Source organism: Jaculus jaculus, chromosome 6 (genome assembly GCF_020740685.1).
Source record: "Jaculus jaculus isolate mJacJac1 chromosome 6, mJacJac1.mat.Y.cur, whole genome shotgun sequence".
In the NCBI taxonomy this organism is placed as follows: domain Eukaryota; kingdom Metazoa; phylum Chordata; class Mammalia; order Rodentia; family Dipodidae; genus Jaculus; species Jaculus jaculus.
Window position 1 is genome coordinate 2,789,025 of NC_059107.1, and position 27,129 is coordinate 2,816,153.

The 27,129-nt window shown below is 38.9% G+C and overlaps 1 protein-coding gene across 2 annotated transcripts in view; it reads right to left on the bottom strand.

Moving 5' to 3' along the window:
• The window catches only part of Fnip1 (folliculin interacting protein 1), a 107,323-nt gene that overhangs the window by 55,251 nt on the left and 24,943 nt on the right, over positions 1–27,129 (bottom strand). For both annotated transcript variants that reach the window (XM_045152414.1, XM_045152413.1), the window contains exons 2-3: positions 8,882–9,008; positions 2,225–2,359 (exon numbers count right to left, since the gene is read on the bottom strand). In XM_045152414.1, the coding sequence (XP_045008349.1) occupies positions 2,225–2,359; positions 8,882–9,008 (262 nt within the window). The remainder of the gene's footprint in view (positions 1–2,224; positions 2,360–8,881; positions 9,009–27,129) is intronic.

The window sequence follows — 27,129 nt, forward strand, 5'->3', positions numbered from 1 at the left end:
AAACCCATGAGATTATATAATTTGATATTAAAATTCTCTTTGCCTGCTCTAACATATACCAAATGATAAATGCAAATGACACTGGTACCATTATATATTTTAAAATGATAAAACAACTAACAATAAATACCATATAATTAAGCCAAGGCCTGGTGACACATGCTTTTAATCCCAGCACTTAGGAGGAAGAGGTAGTATCACCATGAGTTCCAGGCCACCTGAGACTACATGGTGAATTCCAGGTCAGCCTGGGCTAGAGTGAGATTCTACTAAAAAAAACAAAAAAAAAAACTTATAATTAAGATAGTGCTACTATCATCACTGCCTTTAGTAAAGCCTTATTTAAAAGATCTATTTTTTAAGCCAGGCCTGGTGGCGCATGCCTTTAATCCCAGCACTCAGGAGGCAGATGTAGGAGGATTGCCTTGAGTTCGAGGCCACCCTGAGACTCCACAGTGAATTCCAGGTCAGCCTGGGCTATACTGAGACCCTACCTTGAAAAACCAAAAAGATCTATTTTTTGCCAGGCATGCCGGCACATGCCTTTAATCCCAGCATTTGGGAGGCAGAGGTAGGTGGATTACAGTGAGTCTGAGGCCACCCTGAGGCTACATAGTGAATTCTAGGACAGCTCGGACCAGAGCGAGACCCTACCATGAAAAACCAAAACTAAAACTAAAAATGAAAAATAAAAATAAAAAAGTCTATTTTTCAAGTACTCACTGAAGGAAGCTAATAATTTGTTATAACAAATGTAATTCAATGATAATGTTCTAGTTACCTGAGATTGCATTTTATCGTGTATAACAAATATAACTGAATGCTTTTTGCCTTTTTTTTCCTAAAGTAAGGGCAAACTTCTTGGGATTTTGACACAAAAAGATTTTAATAACTGACAACCTTTTGGATCTCTAGAATCTTGACCAATTTTTTAAAAATATGTACAGTGCTTGCCTACAAAGACTAATAACCTGGGTTCAATTTCCCAGTACCCACATAAAGCCAGACACATGAAGTGGCACATGCACCTGGAGTTCATTTGCAGTGGCTAGAGGCCCTGGTGTGCCCATTCTCTTCTCTCTTGTTAGTCTCTCTCTGCTTTCAAATAAAATAAAATGAATGTAAAAAAAAAAAAAAAAAAAAAAAAACTTATACAGGGCCGGAGGGATAGCTTAGCAGTTATGGCATTTGCCTGCAAAGCCTAAGGACCCAGGTTTAACTCCCCAGAATGCACAAAAGACAGATGCAGGAAGGTGACACATGCACACAAAGGTTGTGCAAATATATGGAGTTTGATTGCTGTAGCTAGAGTCCCTGGTGGGCCAGTTCTTTCTCTCCCTCTTTCTCATTAAAAAACAAAACAAAACTCATTTGTAAAGGAGTAAACAAATGAAATCAGGGCTCAGGAGATGGCTCAGTCATTAAAAGGACTTGCCACAAAGTGTCAGCACCTAAGTTCTGGTCCCCAGCACACACATAAATGCTGGGTGGGCATAGCAGCCTACCTATAACCCCGGTATTTAAGAAGCAAAGATAGGGGAACCCTGAGCAAGCTGGTTAGCTAGACTACCCAAATGAGTGAGCTCTGATTTAAGTGAAAGACTCTAAAAATAATCAAGGTGGGGCTGGAGAGATGGCTTAGTGGTTAAGGCATTTGTATGCAAAGCCAAAGGACCCAGGTTTGATTCGCTAGGACCCATGTAAGACAGATGCACAAGGGGGCACATGTGTCTGGAGTTCGTTTGCAGTGGCTGGAGCCCTGGCACACCTATCCTCTCTCTGTCCTTCTCTTTCTTCCTCTGCCTGTCAAATAAATAAAAAATAAATAAATAGGATAAGATAAGATAAAAATAATTAAGGTAGAGGGCAATGGAGGGATATGCTTGACATCAATCTCTGACCTTCACATGCAGCCACACAAATATGAATATGCACAAAACACAAAAACATAATTGAAAATGAATGTATGGGGGCTGAAGAGATGGATTAGTGGTTAAGACGCTTGCCTGCAAAGGCTATGGACAGTTGTCCAGCTCCCCAGAACACATGTAAGCCAGATACACATGTTGGCTTATGCATATGGAGTTCATCTGTCTGCAGTGGCTAGAGGTCCTGGTGCACCCATTCTCGCCCAACCCCCTTAATAAAGTAAGTGAAAATAAATTTGAAAAAAGAATGAATGATCAGACAGATTATAAATAAATAAATGAATCAGTTGTCTTACCTGGTATCTAGGGCCCTGGTCTTTTACGTCAGAAGATGAAGTGACAGCACTGTCCAAGGAGGAAGAACTATCTCCTCCAGGTTTCAGTTGGCAGCATTTCCCAAAGACTTTAACTTGAGCATCACTACAAAGTTTCTGAAACACAGGTGATACATTCACTCAAATGCTAACAGACTGTTTACAATATACAACCTTTGTAACAGTATAAAAACCTGTAGACAGACCAAGGATCAAGTAACTGAAAATAACCACTTCATTATGCTCCAGTTCTATTTTCTAATCTCTGGCTCAATATTAACATTTGTTAATAATACATAAATTAAACATTCCAAGTTAACAATGATAACACTGTTATGAAAACTAACTATATATATTCTGAGGAGAAATGCAAATAAAACTTACCTTTTATGGTTTGTCGAGGTAAGGTCTCTAGGCTGGGCTGACCTGGAATTCACTATGTAGTCTCAGGATGGCCTCCAACTGAGGGCAATCCTCCTACCTCTACCTCCTGGGATTAAAGCCATGCACCACCACGCCTGGCATAAACTAACATTTTATATGTAATATATATACACATATACATACACACTCATAAATGTTTAATATTGCACTGTGTAGGGGAAGTTCCGGGGACAGAACCCAGAGCCATGTGCGTGGAAGCTATGTGTCTCACCCCAAGTCCCAATGTGAATGCAATCATGTAAAGAATGGATAAATAAATAATTAGAAAAAAACTTAGTACCAGAAGATTGTGCTATCTAGCTTGAAAGAACTCATTTCTGCATTTTTTTTTTCTTCTTCACCCATTTCAAATAGTTTCTAGGGCCTGTTATTATTTATCACTATCAAAGCTACAATCCACCAAAGGTGGAGGAATTGTCACTGTAGACAGGTCCTAGGATCTAGCCCTTAGGTATGGGGGTGGATTTGGAATTCCAGTCTAAAGTTATGCAAAGTTCTTAAGCTTTGCCTTAAATTCCTGGAGTGTGCTTGCCTATGGTGGTATGTATGTGATGGCCTTTCTTTCTCTCTGCTTGGATCTGTGGATGCAGGCCAGCTTCTTCTGCCATTATGGAACTTCCCCTGGATCTGTAATCTTCAATAAATCCCTTCTTCCTCCCATAAACTATGTCTGGTCTGGAGGTTCATCCCAGCAACCTGAGGGCAACTGCTACAATACACATGCACACACGCAGATTAATTTTTTGAAAAGTATCCAGGCTCTTCATCAGTTACCAGTATATTCATTCTTCCATGTAAGAGAACATAGTTAGGTTTTACACAGGAAGTAATTTAACCAAAATCATAAATTTTGGAGGATAATTGTTTTACACTTAATGACTATCACCAAAGGTAATATTTAATAATCTCCATGGTATGTATGATAAAAATTTAAGTAGAAGGAGAAAAGGCTTTAGAAATAGATATGAACTCAAAAACCTGCATTTCTTTAAATCTTAATTTACTACCTGTATAACAAGAAGAGAAATTCTACCTATTTACACTTAAGCAATTTCTGATTATAAATAATGTAGAGAACATACTGGTTACAATTATAATTAGAAAAAGTTGAAAGTAGGGAATTAAAATAATTGAAGTGATGAGCTTCATTAGATATTTTCATTTATACTGTTTCATTAAAAACTCAGTAAAAGGCTGAAGAGATGGCTTAGCAGCTAAGGTACTTGCCTCAAAGGATTCAGATTCAATTCCCCAGGACCCACATAAGCCAAATGCATAAGGTGGCACATGTATCTGGAGTTTGTTTGCAGTGGCTAGAGGACCTGGCACCCTCAATTTTCATTCTTCTCTCTCATAAATATATTTTATTTATTTAAATATTAATTTAATTATTAAATTTAATACATTTAATTAAATATTAAATATTTAATTTTTAACTCAGTAAAATATTTATTACTTTTTTGGTACTGGTATCCTTGGTTGTATTCAATTTTACCATTTATCAAACACCAACAAAGTGCTAAACCTTCATGCATATTTTCTCTAACACTCACCTTAAAAGAGACTATTATTAACTCTATTTTGCATATTAGAAATAGAAAGGACAGAGAAGTTAAGTAACTTTTTCCAGGATTACAAGAGCTATAGTAAGTCTTTAATGTTTTTTTTTTATTTTTTATTTTTTATTTATTTATTTGAGAGCGACACAGAGAGAAAGACAGATAGAGGGAGAGAGAGAGAATGGGCGCGCCAGGGCTTCCAGCCTCTGCAAATGAACTCCAGACGCGTGCGCCCCCTTGCGCATCTGGCTAACGTGGGACCTGGGGAACCGAGCCTCGAATCGGGGTCCTTAGGCTTCACAGGCAAGCGCTTAACCACTAAGCCATCTCTCCAGCCCTAATGTTTTTGTTTGTTTTTTGGCTTTTGCCCCCTGAAGTTGGGTCTTGCACTAGCTCAGGTTGACCTAGAATTCACTATGTAATCTCAGAGTGGCCTCAAACTCATGGTGATCCTCCTATCTCTGCCTGGGATTAAAGGTGTGAGAGCCACCACACCCAGATGATTTTAATTTTTGAGATATGGTGTGTGTGTGTCTCAGGGTGTGTGTGTGTGTGTGTGTGTGTGTGTGTGTGTGTGTGTGTGTGTGTGTGTGTGTGTGTGTGTGTGTACACGTGCACGTCACTCAGGTTGTCCAAATGTAATCTCAGAGTGGCCTCAAACTCATGGTGATCCTCCTATCTCTGCCTGGGATTAAAGGTGTGAGAGCCACCACACCCAGATGATTTTAATTTTTGAGATATGGTGTGTGTGTGTCTCAGGGTGTGTGTTTGTGTGTGTGTGTGTGTGTGTGTGTGTGTGTGTACGTGCACGTCACTCAGGTTGTCCAAAAACTCAATCCTCCTGCGTCTATCATCAGATTATTGGGATTACACATGTGCACCACACCACTCTGGACTCCAATTTTTTATTTTGAGTTTTTTTCCAATCTAGTAGTGCATATATAGTCATTAAAGAAAAAAAAAACATAAAGGATTGATAATGATTCTACTAGAGAAGAAATATGCCTACAGGAAGACAGAAAGGATTCATAAAGTTGTGGTTAAAATAAATTTTTTTTTAAAAAATTTTTATTTATTTATTTGAGAGCGACAGACACAGAGAGAAAGACAGATAGAGGGAGAGATAGAATGGGCGCGCCAGGGCTTCCAGCCTCTGCAAACGAACTCCAGACGCGTGCGCCTCCTTGTGCATCTGGCTAACGTGGGACCTGGGGAACCGAGCCTCAAACCGGGGTCCTTAGGCTTCATAGGCAAGCGCTTAACCGCTAAGCCATCTCTCCAGCCCAGTGGTTAAAATAAATTTTGAAGGAGGATACAATTTCAACTAGGGAGACAGGACACAGGATGGTTGGGTGGGTGTGGGTGTATATAAAAGAGAGGGAAACAGAGAGACAGATATAGACTATCTAGTGATACTGAAGATTTGTTTCTAAGAACTGATGGGTTTAGAGTAAAGTTTAAGACAATAGATAAAATTATCATTGGGAAATAAATAGGAGACCAAGACATAGCAAGGAGAGATAAATAAAATTAAGAAAGATTAAGGGAGGAGGAAGAGACCAAACAGTGAGAACAGCCTGACAGAAAAAAAAGAGACATCAGCAGACACTGAAAGGAACAAAGAAAAAAGGGATACAGAGAGAAAGACTGATATGGCTACTATATCTCCCTAGTCCATGTGACATTCCTAAGCCACTGTGATGGTGCTAGGAGGTATGGACTTTGGTAGGTTCTTAGATCATAGAGTGGAGCTCCTCATAAATAGGATTAGCATCCTTATAGACAGAGCTCCAGACAGCTCTCTTACCCTACCTTTTACGTTGAGGGTGCGAAAAGTCTGCAATCTTGAACAAGGCTGATAACCAAGCATGCCAGCACCCCAATCTTGGTCTTCTAGTCTCCAGAACAGTGAGAACTAATTTAAACCTCTAAATCTGGTATTTTTGTTATGAAGTCTGAACTAAGACACATCCAGAAAAGGCTAACATAATTATTTTGTTAGTGTTAGGGAAAGTGTTTTTGTAAATGTTTCCAGGCAAAGAAAAACAAAATACCAACTGACAGCTGGGCACGGTGGTACATGCCTTTAAACCCAGCACTTGGGAGGCAGAGGTAGGAGGACTGCCATGAGTTTGAGACCAGTCTGGACTACAAAGTGAGCTCCAGATCAGACTGGGCTACAGTGAGGCACTAACACCATAAAAACCATAAATAAATTAAAAAAATATAAACAGAGGGAGAAAGATAGGAGCAGGAGAGAAATTAATGAAGCATCATCCCAGAGATAAAATAGAACACTAAAGAAATACGCAGTGAACAACATTAAGATAAATGGTAGAGAAGCCAGATACCACAAGTTAGAGTATTATAAAGCACACATAATATTCTAAGGCATATATAAATATAAAGGAAAAACTTTTTTTTTTTGGAAAAACATTTTTTTAAGTGAACTAGAGCTCAGTGACTGAAGGCATTTACATGCAAAGCCTGATGGTACAGGGTTTAATTCCCCAGTACACACATAAAGCCAGATGCACAAAGTGGTGCATACATAGGGAATTCCTTTGTAGTGGCAAGAGGCTCTAGTGAGCTCATAATCAGTTAATCAATCAATCTCTTACACACATAAAACCAATGTCAACCTATCACCTCTGCAATGTTCTGCTGAGCTATTAGCAGCCTAACACTAAGAAAACATGCTCCTCACACCTTTGATTCCATCTTTTTTTTTATCCCCCGACATAGGGCCCCACTCTAGCCCAGGCTGACCTGGAATTCACTATGTAGTCTCAGGGTTGGCCTTGAACTCATGGTGATTCTCCTACCTTTGCCTCCCAAGTGCTGGAATTAAAGGTGTGCGCCACCACGCCCAGCTCCAACAGACTTCTTGATCATCTCCAATTCTATAACTTTTAGTTACCTCATTACTTACTATTCAATCAAATCAAAATGTTAGATTCACCAAATATTTTTTTCACTCTCATTATTATATTCAACTACTCTTCTTATAGAAGCCAAAGTAACTTTTTAAAATTCACGTCAGGTACCTTCAGGTGTCTTCCCTATTCATTTAAGAAACAAACAAAGTCTGGAGAGAGAGTTTAGTGGTTAAGGTACATGCCTGCAAAGCCTAAGGACCCTGGTTGGATTCTCCAAGTCCCATGTAAGCCAGATACACATGGTGGCACATGCATCTGGAGCTTATTTGCAGTGGCTAGTGGCCCTGGTGAGCCCATTCTCACACACTCTCCCCCCTCTGTCTCAAATAATAAATAAAAATAAATCTTTTAAAAAAGATTTAAGGGGCTGGAGAGATGGCATAGCGGTTAAGCACTTGCCTGTGAAGCCTAAGGACCCCGGTTTGAGGCTCGGTTCCCCAGGTCCCACGTTAGCCAGATGCACAAGGGGGCGCACGCGTCTGGAGTTCGTTTGCAGAGGCTGGAAGCCCTGGCGCGCCCATTCTCTCTCTCTCCCTCTATCTGTCTTTCTCTCTGTGTCTGTCGCTCTCAAATAAATAAATAAAAAATTAAAAAAAAAAAAAAAGATTTAAGAATGGAATTTCAAAGGGGAAAGTGTGGGGGGGAGGGAGGGAATTAACATGGGATTTTTTTTATAATCATGGAAAATGCTAATAAAGATTTAAAAAAATAAATAATGAAAAAAAAAGATTTTTTTAAAAAAAAGAAAAGAAACAATCCAAACATCTCATTTCAGCACCTGATACAATACACTGGGCCCCTGGCTCCATCCCTGTCCAATTTCCATATTACCTACTACCACTTCTGTAAAGCTGCCCTTTTTAAGTCCTTTATCAAGCTCCTAAAGCACTCTGTAGACTTTGCTAGTACTGCTACCAGGAAGATCCATCCCTAACTGTATGCCTGCTATCTCTTCTGATGTCACCTTTAACTTAACTTAGTAAGACCCTCCTTAAGAACCCAACACCCATATTGATGACAACTTGATTCATTGCTGTTAACATCACATAAACAGTTTATAAGCTTGCTTCACAGTACTTAATCACAACTTAGAATTGTGTATATTATTTGTTCTGTATCTATTTCCCCTTGACTTAATTGCAGATTCCAAAGAGGCTTACAAGTCTAGGCCACCATTTCCTGATTTTAGGCCCAGGAGACTTTATCCTCATGCCTGAGAGTGAAACAGAAGTAACAACAGCTAGGTTTTCTTGATCATCAAGTTCATGCTCTACTACTATAAACTGGTCACAACCTATTTCAAAATGCAGCATGAAATTTATCAAATAGATGTTAATAGAGAAAGGAAAAACATGTTCCTAAGGCTGGAGATGTAATTGGCCTTATGCCTTCAGATAAATATTTTACTTGTCTAGGTTTCACTTTTCATAATTGCAAAGTAAGAAGTTTAGAACAATCCTCTATAAGGATCAAATAGTTCATATCATATCTAACAATATGATTTATAAGGAAATAAATGTCAAATGAAAATTTCTCACTAGAATGATGACAAATAATGCAAGTGTTTTTAAAAAAATCTCAAAGTTAGAACTCTGAATTTTAAACATGGTAGCCATATTTTATACAACCAATGTACCATAGTTTCTTGATTACAATATCCAACATTAAATTTAAAACAAATCACTAATGATGCTCACCGATACTGATGTGTCCTCATTTTTTCTCTTAACACTGGAGTCAAACAATACATTCCTCCCTCGTCTTTCACAGTCTTGATACACAATTAGTCGAATCTGGCTTGGGTCAAACTCTGGCAAAGGCCAACTTGAAAATAAAACAAGATTCAGCAATTACTTTAATGAATATTCTACCTATATTCTAACTACTAAACCTATCTAACAGAGCTACAATTTATATTATTACTGCAGAATATATAGCAGGTTTTATATAAAATATTAATATTTAGTTTAAGGATAAAAAGTTACATGGCTGGGCCTGGAGAGAGATGGCTTAGCAGTTAAGGTGTTTGCCTGCGAAGCCAAAGGACCCAGGCTTGATTCTCCAGGACCCACGTAAGCCAGATGCACAAGGAGGTGCATGCGTCTGGAGTTCATTTGCAGTGGCTGGAGACCCTGGCACACCAATTCTCCTCTCTCTCTGCTTGCAAATAAAATAAAATAATTTTTTTAAGAAGTTACACGGCCATAACTTTTTAAATTAAAAATAAGATACAAAATCATCTGATATAAAAGTAAAAGTAGCAATTATCAGTATATAAGATATCCCAGAGATAAGGACATCTTCACATAATAAAATTGTGTATTAATTTCAGAGCATGGATAGATGACATAAGATTAACCTATATTTTCAAATAGTTCTATAAACTTTTCATAAATATGGAAATGTAAAGGCAGAAATCATTTTTACTTTAAGTAATAGTGAAAGATGTACAGGACACCAACAAGTAAAAAACAACAACAACAACAAAAAACCCAATAGTAAAATGTGGTAGAATTTCCCAAGTAGCACTGGTATGAATAAAACTGATACAACTACTCTAGAAACAGTGCAGTACATATACATGAAAATCTGTATAAAAATAAAGTTGATCCAAGAAATTGCACTCCATAAATTATCATGACAGGACATCACAGCAACACTATTATTTTATGTTTTTTTTCTCCTTTTCAGCAGATATGCTTTAACTTCAAACATTAAGAACAAAGCTGTCAGTAAAAAATACACTGCTCACTACTGACAACAATTTGCCACCTGTTTGCTGTCAGCTTGTACAAGTTGCTTTTAATATTTGCTGGCCGGTGATAACTGCTCTCTGCTTGGATGAATGAAAGCAGCTTCTTCCACCACTGATGGAACCTCCCCCAGATCTGTAAACCTAGTTTGGATGTTCATCCTAGCAACATGGAGCTGACTACAACAGCCAGAGAAGTCCTTAATGCCCCCAAAACATTACAAGCAACCACCGAGGTGCTTGGCTGCCCACCAAAATTAGATGGTAAGACCCTACTGCTGAAGACTCCACATGGTTGGGCTGCAAGATCACTGAGAAATCAAACTGGAGCTGAGCTGGAAATCTCCCTATCAGAATGTTGGAATGAGCTATGCAGCATGCAGCCTTTTGGGAGAGAGAAGTCATCAACAGTGTTAAACAGTAGTGGACCCTGTAAGTCTTACGGCTGGCCAGGCAGGCAAAACGTGTCAACTGTTGCAATAGTGGCATGTCTGTTTGTGGGGAAACCATCTTCTCTCTACTTGGACTAGAGCCCACTCCAAAGGAGGGAATATATGCCTGGTACTGAAAACCTAGCCAAAAGCCTATTGCTGGGGAGGTCATGAGGACTACAGGAGTAACAACTGCTGTTGTTGGTTAAATGCATGTATTAAACCCACCAAATTTCCCTATAAACAATTTTTATGTTCATACTCTCACTTTTGGTTAAGAGAAGCTTCTCTTTTCATATGGTGGTGAACACTGGGGCAACTCAGAAGTCATGATATTGCTGAGAAAAACTAAGTGGAGTGGCCAGCACTCTATCATACACTCCAATCTCAGGGTTCATTGAAGAAAAGGGGGCAGAATGTAAGGGCCAAAAGATAGTACTGCTTACAATGCTGTTTTCCAGACACAAGAAGGCCTTGATACTCATGCCCTCCCAATGCCTGACATCTCCAACACAAGACCTTCAAAATAGGAAGAAATGATGACACCAAAAACAGTAGACTAACTGGAAAGGAAGAGGATTCAATGGATGGTAGACTTGCCAGGGGGGGGGGGAGGAAATGGGGATAGTAGGTAAGAATTATTATGGTTTATTGTCTATACTTAGAGAAGCTATCAAAAAGTTTTTTAAAACTTGTGTCAGGCTCAGATCACTTGGGAACTTCCAGCTCTGGGTGAGTTTTTCCCGCCACTGGGCCCCCTGGGAAAGGACCCTAGCCCTTCTCTACATGGGCTCCTTTATCCCCTCTAGTTCCCCATATGACAGGAGCTCCTTGAGCGTTTTTCTTCCCATGCTTTTTCCAGGCCCCCCACAGAGGACCTCTAGCCACTTGGGTGCTTTTCCTTAGCTCTGTATTTTCCTCAATAAATATAGTAACTTAATATAAAAAATACGTCAGGTTAAAGTGCTTGCCTTCAAAGCCTAAGGACCCAGGTTCAATTCTCCAGTACCCACGTTAGCCAGATGCACTAGGTGGCAGATACATCTGGAGTTTGTTTGCATTAGCTAGAGGCTCTGGCATGCCCAAAGAAAACACTAATTTGTATTGTACTGAACTATACAAAACAACAAGTTATTTAAAACAAATGAAACTATAAAAGACAGACCACCAGCAGGTGAAAGTCAATAAATAAGGCACGGTTATGAAAAAGTCAAAACATTTTACAGAAAAAATATGAGGGCAATCATTAGTGTCCATGGCATGGACTGTCCTAAGGAATAAAGAGAACAAAAGTCAGTTTACAAAGTACCGAAGAGTTGAAGAAAAGCAGAAAAATAGTCAACTGTTAAAGATAGAAAGAAAAGGAGGCATACAGTGCATGGAGTTGTGAATGTAAAGTGCCCCCACAGGTTAGTGTGAGCACTTGGTCTCCAGCTGCCTGAGAAGATTGTGGAACCCTTGGGGAACAGCCTCAAGGAGCTGTGTCACTGAGGGCTGCTTGAAGGATTACAACCTGGCCTGGCCATTTCCTCCCTCCCTCTTTCCCTCTTTCCCACTCTTCCTCTTTCTCCCTACTGAGGTGCTGCAGTTTTCTGTTCTTGCTATGCCTCCCCTCCTTCCCCCAGTCATGATGGACTCTACCCTGTAGAACTGTTAAGCCAAAATAAAAGTCTTTCCTTCCCTGAGTTGCTTCTGGTATATATTCACAGCAACAAGGAACTGAGTGATAAAGAGTGACACATATTTTATAAGAAATTTTGTAAGAAAGGTTGCAGAAGGTCTGGCATGGTGGCTCACGCCTTTAATCCCAGCACTTGGGTGGCAGAGGTAGAAGGATCCTCATGAGTTTGAGGCCACCCTGAGACTACATAGTGAATTCCAGGTCAGCCTGAGCTAGCATGAGACCTTATTTCAAAAAATCAAAAAAGAAATGATACAGAAAGGCTAGAATTTATAAAGACTACATACAAGTAGCTATGACATTTAGGAATATAGTGGGTTTGGTACTCTTGTTAGAACTGTTAGTAGAAGGAGAAGGGAAGAAAGATAGTCAAATAACAAAGGACTAAAAAGAGCTAAGAAAGTAAGATAGTAATTATATAAAATTTCCTTGTAAAGGAGGGAGTCACAGTAATAGTATAGACAAATAACTGATCATCTAAACTGCAAGGTTTTTTTTAAAAAAATATTTTCTTTAGGGCTGGAGAAATGGCTTGGTGGTTAAGGTGCTTGCCTGTAAAGACTAAGGACTCAGGTTCAATTCCCCAGTATCCACGTAAGCCGGATTGTACAAGGTGATGCATGTGTTTGAAGTTAATTTAAGTGGCTAGAGGCCCTGGCCACTCATTTTCTCTCTTGTCTGTCTCATTCTCTCTCAAATAAATTTATTTATTTGGGGGTGGGGGAGAGAAAGAGACAGATAGAATGGGCACATCAGGGTCTCCAGCCACTGCAAATGAATTCCAGACACATGTTCCACCTTGTGCATCTGGCTTCATGTGGGTACCAATGAATTGAAACTGAGTCCTTTGGCTTTGCTGGCAAGTGCCTTAACCACTAAGTCATCTCTCCAGCCCTAAACTGCAAGATTTCAAATGTAAAAGGCAACCTTAAAGGGGGAGAGTGAAACAGATTATCTTGGACAGGCAATACATATGGTCCTCCCCCAACAGGTACGAGCGTTTAAAGGGTAAAGGCATATGGACATGAAATAGATAGAAACAAATAAAGGAGGAAAGTATACATTTAAAGATTATATTTCCAAGTTAAGGGAGAGAAAAAGAAAAAGTGTCTAAAGGCACCTAGAGAATTGGGATACTTGTGAAGCTGGGTTAGTCTAAAACAGGTATTCCTACAGCCATGGTTAAAAACAACAAGCAGTGCTGTCCAAAGTCTTCAGAAGACATTTGTTCTTCCCCAAAACCTGTCTTAAGGGTAAAAGAGACTAATAAGCTTGATTCTCTGTAATAATGGAAAGGTATGAATTCTGAAACCTACACACACATGAAATTGACAAACACTAGCAGAGATATCAATAATACCTTTCAAGGCAAACAAAATTTTAAATGTTAATTAATAAACATTTCGTCTAGTGAAAAAATCAAAGTAGTGGTGAAAGGAAACCAAAACTTACATACCTTAAGTTACTGTTCTGGATAGAACTCCCCATTTAATCATGCTTTTGCTGGGAGGTCTCCCCTTTTTCCTTCTGTAGCTATCTACACTAGTATTCATTTGTGTTCAGCATTCCATTTGTTTACAATGGTCTCTCACTATGCTAGCTTTCTGACATCTAATCCATAATGATATCCAATCAACTACGTCCTGCCTCTTTTTCTTAGTTTAAATCTAACCGCCCACACGTGCACATATGTATGTCTGTATGTATGTATTACAGGCCAAATCAACAGCTACTGGCATACCACCACCATTCACAAAAATTATCTATACACTGCAACAAAACATTCCTCAGTACTAGACATTGGTACATGTGTTCAGCAATGAATCACACAGTATTTTAAGACTACACAGATGTTATTTATAGTTTGTTAGCTTCTCTGCAAGTCTTTTATCTGACATATTCAAAGAAGATTAACCGAAAACAAACATGCTAGAATCATGATCCCTTTGAAACAATGAAACTGGACCTCAGAAGACCATATCATATATGTCACTTGCTATTAAAATGGTCCTAAATCATGTATTTAAAATTTTATATTTATTTATTTATTTGACAGAGAGAGAACGGGTGCACCAAATAAAAATAAGTAAATAAGATATTAAAATATGACCCAGCTATAGCACTCCTAGGCATATATCCAAAGGATTCATCTCATTTCCTTAGAAGTACTTGCTCAACCATGTTGATTGCTGCTCAATTTATAATAGCTGGGAAACAGAACCAGCCTAGATGTCCCTCAACTGATGAGTGGATAATGAAGATGTGGTACATTTATACAATGGAGTTCTACTCAGCGGTAAAGAAAAATGAAGTTATGAAATTTGCAGAAAAATGGATGGACCTGGAAAGGATTATACTAAGTGAGGTAACCCAGGCCCAGAAAGCCAAGTGCCACATGTTCTCTCTCATATGTAGATCCTAGCTACAGATGATTGGGCTTCTGGGTGAGAAGGAAAATACTTGGTAGCAGAGGCCAATAAGTTAAAAAGGAGACATAAAGGGAAGAGAAAGGAAGGGAGGAGGGTACTTAATTGGTTGATATTGTATATATGTAAGTACAATGATTGAGATGGGGAGGTAATATGATGGAGAATGGAATTTCAAAGGGGAAAGTGTCAGGTGGGAGGGAGGGAATTACCATCGGATATTTTTTTATAATCACGGAAAATGTTAATAAAACTTTAAAAATTAAAAAAAAAAAAAGACTTACTGAGGGCTGGAGAGATGGCTTAGGGGTTGATGCTAAACCAAAGGACCTCCGTGTTCAATTCCCCAGGACCCACATAAGCCAGATATACAAGGGGGTGCATGCATTTGGAGTTTGTTTGCAGTGGCTGGATGCCCTGATGTGCCCATTCTCTCTCTCTCTCTCCCCCCCCTTGCCTATTTTTGTATCTCTCTCTCTCAAATTAATAAATGAAAATAAAATATTTTTAAAAAGATATTAAAAATAAGAAAATACACTATTTACATAAAACTTACATAGTTTATATAAAACTTGTGAAGGGCTCGAGAGATGGCTTAGCGGTTAAGGTGTTTGCCTGGGAAGCCAAAGGACTCAGGTTCAATTCCCCAGTACCCATGTAAGCCAAATGGACAGGTGGAGTAGGTGTCTAGAGTTTGTTTACAGTGGCTGGAGGCCCTGGTGCACCCATTCTCTCCCTAATAAATAAAAAATAAATTAAAACAAAAATCTAAAAACAAAAACTTGTCAATAAATAAGGGAAAAGGAGGGTAAAGGGCTTTTGGAGGGTTACAATGAATAAAGATGACTGAGAAACACTAAGCTAAATGGTAGCTTTTATTTCAATATATTAACAATAATGACTCTTAAAGAAAAATAATGCCAGGTGTGCTCGCACATGCCTTTAATGTCAGTACTCGCTAGGCAGAGGTAGGAGGGTCACCATGAATTCAAGACCACCCTGAGACTACATAATGAATTGCAGATCAGCCAGGGCTGGAGCAAGACCCCACCTCAAAAAAAAAAAAAAAAAAAAAAAAGGAGAGAGAAAGAAAAGAAAAAAATCAAATTAATTTGTCTCTTTAAAAAATTTTTTAAAAATACTTTATGTATTTGATTGGAGGAAGAGGGAGACAGAAAGAAGCAGATAGAGGCAGATAGAATGGGTGTGCTAGAGGTCTAGCCACTGCAAAGGAACTCCAGATGCATGTGCGACCTTGTGCATCTGGCTTTATATGGGTACTGGGGAATTGAAACTGGGTCCTTTGGCTTTTCTGGCAAATACCTTAACCACTAAGCTATCTCTCCAGCCCCTTCACTTTTTGATCAATTCTTCTGCCTCAATCTTAAAAATGAATAAATAAATACCTACTATCTGGTCTTCTACCCTTAGGTTAACCATTTCATTTTACTACTACTTAGCATCAGAGTTTTATTATGTAACACACTAATCACATATGAAGGATTATTTACTTCATTCATTATTTGTAGAGTACAAGCTATATGCCTAGCACTATTAACAACGCTTTCTTGATCCGTAGTCATAATTGTTATGTTTCAGATGCAGACTAACTCTAAGAAACTATTACATTCTATGTTCCTACATGAAATGGAAAGAGACAAGAACCAAGTTGCAAAAGCTACGCAGGTTCAATTAGGAAAGTCTTTCCACTCACATATTGAGTACTGAAAAACAATGAGTTTGGAGAACAAAGAAAAGGGAGAGAAAGGTTAGAAAAAGGCAAAGAGAGATACTAAAGAAGGTTGTCAATGTTAAATACAAATCTTTCACAACATAACACCAATATACAAAGAACTGGCAATCAGAACACAAAAGCAATACAAACGGGAAATTATTTTAATAAATTTTCTGTATTTATAAAAATTCTGTAGGTAGATTCTACTTTTTTTTTTTTTTTTTTTTTGTTTTTCGAGGTAGAGTCTCACTCTGGCTCAGGCTGACCTGAAATTCACTATGTAGCCTCAGGGAGGCCTCGAACTCACGGCGATCCTCCTACCTCTGCCTCACTAGTGCTGGGATTAAAGGCGTGCGCCACCATGCCCGGCTTAGATTCTACTTTAAAGAAGTCTGCTATAGGTTGGGGATGTGCTCAGTGAGTAAAGTGTTGCTGTGCAAGTATTAGCACCTATGTTTAGAGTTCCAGAATTCACACAGAGCCAGTTGTGATCCCAGCACACCTATAGCAAGAAAGAAAGCAGAGACAGGAGAATCCCTGGAAGTTCATGGGCCAGCTAGCTAGCTGATGTACACAGTGGCCTCAAACAAGGCAGAAGATGAGGACTGACACCTAGGGTTGTTCTCTGATCTCCACAAGCACGTTGCAGCACAAAACAGAGGAAAACACATCCATACATATCTCCCCCCCCCATAGCAATAAAAACAGGAAATCAACAAATCTGCCAATTTTGACATGTGTCTCCTGAAAGCAAATCTTACAAGGTTTTTTTTTTTTTTTTTTTGGTTTTTCAAGGTAGGGTCTCACTATAGCCCAGGATGACCTGGAATTCACTATGGAGTCTCAGGATGGCCTCGAACTCACAGCAATCCTATCTCTGCCTCCCGAGTGCTGGGATTAAAGGTGTGCGCCACCATGCCTGGCACAAGTTGTTTTTGAACTTGGCATTTTAATTTTTTGGTCCTATAATGGAGACAATAACATTCACCATTCTTTCTATAAGCCATATTGACTAGCAAGGGACCACAGAGATAGCTCAATTGGTAAAGTGCTTGCTTTACAAGCATGAAGAACCAAGTTTGATTCCTAGTAACCACAGAAAAACACCAACATGGTGGTGAGTTCCTATAATCCCAATGCTGGGACTGTGGAGTCCAAAAAGCTCTGGAGCTCACTGGCCAGCCAGTCTAGCCTAATTGGAGAGTTCCAAGTCAATGAGAGATCCTGTCTCAACAACAAAGTGGATGAGGTGAGAAGGGGAGAGGATTTTATTCTCATAATAGGAGGAAATGATAGTGACAACAAAATAGAGACTGACTGAGAGGGAGATGTGATATGATGGACAGTGGATTTGTGAAGGGGAGAGTGGGGGAGGGGACAGAATTATCATGGTTTATTGTCTGTCATTATGATAGTTGTCAAAAAAAAGTTTTAAAAACAGTGTATGGGTGCTGGAGAGATGGTACAGAGGTAAAGGCGCTTGCTTGTAAAGCCTAAGGATTCAACTTTGAGTCCCAAAGACCCATGTAAAGCCAGATGCACAACATGGTGCATACATCTGGAGTTCATTTGCAGTGGCTGAAGGCCCTGGTGTGCCCATTTTTCCCCTCCCCCTTCTCTCTCTCTCAATAAATAATGAAATTAAATTTAAAAAAGTTTTAAAGTGGATAGTGTTCCTAAAGGATGATACCCAAGATTGTCCTATGTCCTCTACATGAATTCACACACAAAATATTCATGTGCATGCATGCACAAATACGCAGGCATGCACACACATACATGTGCGCGTGCTCACAAATTTTTAAATACTGACCCGAAAAGGATGGTATTATAAGCTAAAATAAAATATTCAACATGTGCCAGGTGTGGTGGTACGCACCTTTAATCCCAGCACTCAGGAGGCAGAGGTATGTGGATCACCATGATTTCAAGGCCACCGTGAGACTACATAGCAAATTCCAGGTCAGCCTGGGTTAGAGTAAGACCCAACCTCCAAAAAACAAACAAAAAATGTATATATGTATTCAACATGCATAATTTCTTGAATTTTTCCATGGAAACCTCGCATATCAGGTAAGAGAGCATAGCTTGTAGGTTTCCTTTACAGGTTTACTATACATGTTTAAAAGACAACTGTGGGGCTGGAGAGATGGCTTAGTTGTTAAATGCTTGCCTGTGAAGTCTAAGGACCCCGGTTCGAGGCTCGATTCCCCAGGACCCACATTAGCCAGATGCACAAGAGGGCACACGCATCTGGAGTTCATTTGCAGCGGCTGGAAGCCCTGGCGTGCCCATTCTCTCCCTCTCCCTCTCTCTCCCTCTCTGTCTCTTCCTCTCTCTGTCTGTCACTGTCAAATAAATAAATAAGAACAAGAGACAACTGTGAGTATATAGTCTGTGTTGCCTTTTCTAACCACTTTTAGTAAGAAGATGTCAGTTTCTAGCAGTGCTTGGGATCAAACCCAGAGTTCTGTACATTGCTAGGCGAGTATTTTACCACTGGAATGGCTATATCCCTGATATTGCTTTGTAAAATTAAAACTTTTTCATCTATAGTTTTTATCATGTTATGCATTTTAATCTGCAAACATATATCTTTTTTCTACTCGTATCTACACTATATATAGCTGATAGTTCTGTTCCAATGATTTACATAATTTCAACATTAATTTGATTTGTTCATCTTTCCTTCTGTATTCCAGCAAAAGTTCATGTTTGACCTTCATGCCACCTATTCCAACTCTAGTCTTTATTGACAGTTCCATAGACCTTAATTCTGCCACAGTTTTTTTTTTTTCATTTCTATATATTTATTTTCCCCAGGTCCCTTTTCATACAAATCTTATTTCTTATCTTCTTTAGCTTGTCTCCTCATTACATTCTTTTTTGTTTTCAGAAACCATGTTCCTCTGTATCTTAAAAATACCAGTTTAATGAGAAATTTTCATTCCACCTAATACATTTCAGAAACCAAATACTTTTCTGAATTGGTAGCTTAATGTTCTTTTTCCTCTATTTTGCAGTAGATTTGAGTTTTTTGGGGGATGGGGTGTTTGCTTTTTGATGCTTCTGATCTTTAAATATTGTAATCAGATAATGAGAACACAACAAAACAAAACCTTTGGGACACAATGAAGGCAGTCCTAAGAGGGAAATTTATCGCTTTCAGTCCCTGTATTAAGAAATTAGAAAAGTCACAAGTAAACAACTTAATGCTTTACCTTAAGGTCTTTGGAAAAAGAAGAACAAGGCAAACCAAAAATCAGAAGACAGCTAGAAATAATAAATATTAGGGCAGAAATTAATGAAATAGAAACCCAAAAAGAAAGTGCAAAGAATCAATGACACAAAGAGTTGGTTCTCTGAAAGGATAAAAAAGATTATTGATAAATCCTTACCAAATCACACCAAAAGAAAGAAGAGACATAAAATAATAAAATCAGAGGTTAAAAAAAGGCACCATTACAACAGACACCAAAGTAAGAACATATAAAACCACTAAGTTTGAAAATCTAAAAGAAATGGATGATTTCCTAGATTTTTGTTTTTGTGTATGTCTTGTTTTGTTTTGTTTTTGAGGTAGGGTTTCACTCTAGCCCAGGCTGACTTGGAATTCACTATGGAGTCTCAGGGTGGCTTTGAATTTACAGCAATCCTAGATTTATATGACTTAACAAAATTAAATCCAGATGAGATTAACCACTTAAATAAACCTATAACAGGCACAGAAGTCCAAGCAGTTATAAAAATCTCCCAATTAAAAAAGTCCAAGCCGACATAAAGTCACTGGTGGATTTTATCAAGACTTTCATGGAAGAACTAACACCAATGTTCCTCAAAACTTTTCCATAAAATAGAAAAAGAAGGAATCCTACCACACTCCTTCTACCAAGCCAGCATCACTCTGATACCAAAAGCAGACAAACACAGAACAAAAAAAGAAAATTAGACAAATCTCCCTCATGAACACAGAGGTAAAAATTCTCAACTAGATATTGGCAAACAGAATACAAGAATATATCAAAAGCCAGGCAGGCATGGTGGCACACACCTTTAATCCCAGCACTCGGGAGACAGAGATAGGAGGATCGCAGTGAGTTCAAGGCCACCCTGAGACTCCATAGTGAATTCCAGGTCAGCCTGGGCTAGAGTGAGACCCTAACTTGAAAAAAACAAAAACTAAAACCTATATTTTAAAGAATAAATAAAGACAAGTGACTAACAAAGGGAAGGGTAGGTCAATACTGCCATTTCTTGAAACAGCAGCAGCCAAGCATCAGATAAAGTTCCTAGTAGTCTGACTGGTAAAGACCTTGAATTAAGATCAGGAATTACACATTAAAGAAATGTCTGCATGGCATGTTGGCTCACAACTGTAATTCTAGCACTCAGGAAGCTGAGGCAGGAAGACTGTCTAGAGCTGAGACCAATCTGGGCTAGATAGTGAGTTCTAGGCTAGCATGTACTATAGATGTCTCAAAAAACTAAAGAAAAAGGAATGTTAACAAGAAATTTTGTTAAGCAACTATAATCCTTAACAAGAAAGTACCATTATTGTGCCAATTTTTCTTTCTACATAATTTAAATTGATTTTGTAAGCAGTGGAAATACCTCCCACACTGAAAGTGGTTAATCACAAATTAACCTATTTACTACAAGGAAAAGATAAGCCATGCAATAAGATCTTAATTAAAATCAGATAAATTCAGACCAAAGTCAGCAAAAATTTAAAAAGCAGCATTGAGGGATGAGAATTTGGCTTGTAAACATGAGGACCTGAGTTCAGAGTCCCAGAACTTGTGAAAATGCTGTGCAAAGTGACAAGGTCCTATAATTTCAGTGTAATCTCTGAGGTGGTAAAAACAAGATCCCTAGAGTTTACAGACTAGCTTGCCTAGCCAAGTTGGTGAGCTTTGGATTCAATGAAAGAGTCTGTCTCAAAAAAACCCAAATAAACAAACAACAAAAAAAAAACAAAGTGAAATTGGCTCTGGCTGATGAATCTCATGACCAGAATTGGGCTATCCTCCATAGCAAGCAATTGGCCATGAAGACTCAGGAGATCCCCAAAACAATGTAGGCCATTGCTGAAGCACTTGGTTACCTGCCAGAGCTAAAAGATAAGCCCCTGTTGCTGAAGACACACACCAGAGGCTGCTATCTCAGAATACTGAGAGACCACCTATGTACTGAAAGGAAAGCCAGTCTCCTCCTGGCAAACCCCCATGACACTGGGAAGTGTTATGGGAGCTACTGGGCAAGAATGGTGACCAACAGTATGAATAAACAGGGGACCCTGAAGCTACACAATCCACTAGCCGGGCAGAAGCACCCACCCGTGCTATAGTGGCACACAGTTTTTGCAGGTAACAGACTGCACTCTGATTGAATATGAGGTCTGTGTAGTGGGAGAAAACGCTTAACTGGTACTGGGAACCAAGTCAGAATCGCATGGCAAGGGAATAGACGGACCCCAGAGAGACATCCCCATTGCTCTTTGGATAAGTAGAGTGGGCATACACATCAAAATGTCTCTCATATTTCTATGCATACCCTTCTTAATCAAAGCTGCTCTCACTCTTGGTTGGAGAACCTGTTTTATTTTACAGATAGCAGAGAATACTGGGGAGATCCAATATCCAATACTATCAGAAAACACAGCCTCTACCTCATTTCCTGTGCCCAGGAGAAATTGCATAGAAAGCAGCAAAACCAATTATTACTCTCAATGCTGGCCTGACAACCAGTACCAGGGCAAAGGCAACGGACCCTGCGGTGAATCAAAATGCATAGAAGCAGAAATACAGAGGCTACATACAGAGAACTACACACTAAACCAAACTGCCAACAGACCTGCAGGGTGGGTAGAAGTATCCTGAGGCACAGCCCTTTGCAGACTGACTGAGGCTCTATTACCCTACAGTAAATACCAATAACCCTATGAGGAGGAGAGGAGGCCCTCAGGGCAAATGGGATGGGGGAGAGGGGATATAAAACTATATCCTATGAAAAAATTTTTAATTAAATTAGGGCTGGAGAAATGGCTTATTGCTAAGGCACTTGCCTCTAAAGCCTAAGGACTGAGGTTCAATTCCCCATTAACCGCATAAAACAGATGCACAAGGTGGGCAATTGTCTCATGTTCGTTTGCAGTGGCTAGAGGGCCTGGTGTGCCCATTCTCTCTCTCTCTATTTCTCTCAAATAAATAAATAAAATATTTCTTAAAACTTGGGCTAAGCATGGTGGCGTATACCTTTAATCCCAGCACTTGGAAGGCAAAGGTAGGAGGATCACCATGAGTTCAAGGCCACCTTCAGACTACATAGTAAATTCCAGGTCAGCTTGAGCTAGAATGAGACCACACCTTGAAAAAAAAAAAAAAAAAAAGGTGGAAAGTGGTAGAGAAAGACACCTAATGTTGACTTCTGGCTTCCACACATGTGTAGATATGTGAACCTGTACAAAAACACATGTACCACATACACAAACATGTATACACACAGTCCCATATACTATACACAAAATTTATGAAATTGGAATTATAATTATTATGCTAATACCATAGTTTATTTAAAATTTACTCATAAGTCAGTCTATGGAATCCATCCACAAACACACAGATTCCAAATACCTGCAGTGAGTGTCCCTGTGTAGACATATGAGAAAAGAGACAAATGACAGAAAATCAAAAATTTAAGGCCAGCCTGGGCTACATGGTAAGTTTCAGGCCTGCCTGGACTATATACTGAGATCTTGACTCAAAAAACAAAAAAGAAATATTCTAGGGGCTAGAGAAATGGATTAGTGGTTAAGATACTTGCCTGTAAAGTCAAAGAACCCAGTTTTGATTCGCTAGGATCCATGTAAGCCAGATGCACAAAGTGCTGCATGCGTCCAGAGTTCATTTGCTACAGGTCCTGGCATGCCCATTCTCTCTATATATCTGCCTCTTTCTCTCTCAAATAAATAAATAACTTTAGGGCTGGGAAAATGGCTTCGTAGTTAAGGCATTTGCCTGGGAAGCCTAAGGACCTCAGTTCAATTCCCCAGCACCCATGTAAACCAGATGCACAAGGGGCGCATGCGTCTTTGTTAGTTTGCAGTGGCTAGAGGCATGCCATTCTCTCTTTCTCTCTGCCTCTTTCCCTCTCTGTGTCAAATACAGAAATAAAATATTTTTTTAAATAAATAAATAAGTTTTAAAAAGTACAACTTTTTAAAAAAGAAATATTTGGGGCTGGAGAGATGTGTTAGTGGTTATGTGCTTCCCTGTGAAGCCCAAGGACCCCAGTTCAAGGCTCGATTCCCCAGGACCCAAGTTAGCCAGATGCAAAAGGGGGCACACACGTCTGGAGTTTATGGTGGCTGGAGGCCCTGGCGCACCCATTCCCTCCCTTCACTTTCTGTCTGTTTGTCACTCTTAAATAAATATAAACAAACAAAAAAAATTAAAAAAAGAATTATTCTAGTGCTGGAGAGATGGCTCAGTGGTTAAAAGCACTTGCTTGCAAGGCTCAATGGCCCAGATTCAAATCCCTAGTACCAACATAAATCCTGACGCACTGGAGTTCATTTGCAGGGACTTAAGGCCCTGGTGCACCCATCTTCTCTCTCTACCTGCCTCTTTCTCTTTCCCTCAAATAAATAATGAATAAACAAAAAGAATTAAAAAGAAACATTCTAATAACTTAAATGGTTACCATATATAAATTCTCCATAAAGTAAGTATACCTTGGTATTTGAAATTTTTGCCCTAAGTATTTTAAAGCAAATGTATCACATAGTTTATGACTAAATTTAGAGTAATTTTTATGTTAACATATTTGAAAGTAGCTTTTTGAATTAAGCAATATATTGGTGACATCCTATTTCTCTTAAGCAGTTCCACTTTGCCAAATCCCTCAAAATTCTAGATATGCACAACTGCAAACCCTGGTTAATAACAGCAATGAACTATACTCATTTGAAACCACAAGACTGTCAGGTGATATAACATGAAGTCTGAATTTAACTCAAAAGTTTCTCCATGCTGCAACATAAAAATGGCTTAATCCTAGCAACACATAAAGGATGTAAACTTCTTTAAGCAAACTTATTTTTGCAAAAGGCTTCATGTATCCAGTTCTACAGTTCTACTACTAACACCCTGCTTTTTTTTGTTTCACTGGAGCACATAGGATTTTACACAAAAATTATAACTACTTTGATTCTTCTATCTTTTCTACTGGAAGTATAGGAGAAAATCAATTCAAATATTCTGTCAAAAGTGCTATCCTGGCAGCTAATGTAGAACAAAAATAATACTCATTTATTTTAGTGAGATAGGGTCTCACTGTAGCTCAGGCTGACCTGGAATTCACTATATAGTTTTAGGGTGACCTCAAACTCATGGTGGTCTTCCTACCTCAGTGTGCATCACCACGCCTGGCTCCCAAGTATCTTGGGAAAGAAAAAGAAAAAAAAAAAAAAAAAAAGAGCCGGGCGTGGTTGCATATGCCTTTAATCCCAGCACTGGGGAGGCAGAAGTAGGAGGACTGCTGAGAGTTCGAGGGCACCCTGAGACTACATAATAAATGCCAGGTCAGCCTGAGCTACAGTGAGACCCTTCCTTGAAAAATCAAAAAACCAAAGCAAAACAAACCAAAAGAAGATACTCGGGCCAGAGAGATGGTTTAGCAGTTAAGACACTTGCCTGCAAACCCTAAGGACTCAGATTCAATTCTCCAGGACCCACGTAAAGCCAAGTGCACAAAGTGGTGCATGTATCTAGAGTTTACTTGCAGTGGCTAAAGGCAATAGTATATCCTTTCTCTTTCTCTGTCTCAAATAAATAAATAAAAATAAAATATTAAAAAAATTTAAGATACATTAGTTTTGTACAAGAATGGAGAAACTGGTTCTTCACTTCATGAAATCAGAATGGGAGGAAGAGCATAAAAGAGGGAGGAAGAAAGGGGTGGAGAGAAAGCAATGGGGAGGAAGACAGGAAGGAAGGAAGAAAGGAAAGGAAAGCAAGGGAGATGGAGGTAAGGGGGAACAGGGAGAGGAAAGGGAAGGGGAGCAAGCTCAGAGGTAACAGACCCACAAGGACCTGTCCCAAGTACCTACTTCCTCAAGCTAGACCCCATCTCCTGAACTTTTCAGCATCTTCCAAACAGTGTCTAGCTTGGGACCAAGCCTTGGAATACATAAGCCTTTCGGGGACACTTCATAGTCAAACCACATCAGTGCCTTTACTCATAAGAGCTGCTCAGAGCACATTGCTCAGGAAACCATAACTAGAACACAGCTTTTCAATAGTCCCTATCTACAAGGAATTCAGGTTCACTTAGCAAAGAAGCAAATAGAGTAACTTTTTAATCAACATCGGTATGCCTCAACTTTCTTGTTTCAAAGAATTCCATATAGAAAGCTGGGTGTGGTGGTGCATGCCTTTAATCCCAGTACTTGGGAGGCAGAAGTAGGATCACTGTGAGATTCTGGCCAGCCTGGGCTAGAGTGAAACCCTTGAAAAATACAAAAAAAAAAAAAAATCAATCTCTCCCTTTCTCTCTCTCTCTATATATATATATTTTTTTCTTTTCTTTTCTTGGAAGCCACAGCAAACCTGCTTACCAGGAAATGGAAAAGCACACCCTATTTATCTAGCATCCACAGTGGCTAGAATGTAAATTAATTCAGTAATCTCAGCTCTTATGTCAAATTTAAGAGGACAAGTCCAGCACAAATACTATTTGGAGATGTAGCATGAAGCCCCTGGTTCAGTTGCTCAAACTACTAAATAAATAAATTAAATTGAAACTTCCATTTTATATTACTTGGCCAATGCATTTTTAGTTGGCTTTATAAACACTGTCTTTTAGAAGGTTTGTATTCTAATGTTTTACCAGAAGAGCAAAGGTTATATCTAGGTATGTTGAAAAAACTAATACAAGCCAGGCATGGTGGTGCAGGCCTTTGATTCCAGCACTTGGGAAGCAGAGGTAGGAGAACTGCCACGAGTTTGGGGCTACCCTTAGACTAAATAGTGAATTCCAGGTCAGCCTGGGCAAGACCCTACCACAAAAAAAAAAAAAAAAACTAATACAGACATAAATGCCTAACACAGGCTATTTTAACAGAAATAATTCAGATATAGAATCTTTAATACCTCATATATAGTACTTTAATGTAAAAAAGAAGAAACTTAGATATCCTTAGATTGTACCCATAAAGTTATTTATAAAATGTATCTCATCTATAGACTTCAATCACAAAATTTTTTCAGAGAACCAAATAAGGTAATAATATACATGAAAACAATCTATAATTATTACATGTAGCTTTGTCTATTTGAGGACAAGACATTCATCCTGTAAGGAAACTAGAAAATCAGAATGAAGGAAGCAGTTGACAGTAAGAGGTCTAGGACTCAGATCTTAGACCTACTTGCAAGACTGGTCTTTAGCTAGGATCTGGGAATTGGATAGATTAAGCAGTTTTTTTAAGAGCCTTCTCTAAATGACAAGTAAAGCTACTGTGATGAACCTACATACTGTGGTTTATGCTGAATACTTGTGCTTCTTTTGAGAGGCTGAATTTTGGTATGTGATAGATGTAGTCAAACACCAATAAAAGCCATGAGTACAACTAATTAAAACTGTTAACTGGTCTTCTAAATGTAGTTATATGGAAGAATTTCCAAATCATTTATATTGAGCAAAAGAGCCTAGTACAAAAAGTGATACAAAGTACTTCATTTATATGACATTCTGGAAAAGGCAGAACTATAGGGACAACAATCAGATACACTGTTGTCAGGGCTGGACAAAACAAAACAAAATTCTACACAGATGACTGTAATGATTAGATGGCTGATCTAAAGAGGAAGGAAGACTTTTAGCGAGACATGGTGGCTTACACCTTTAATCCCAGCACTC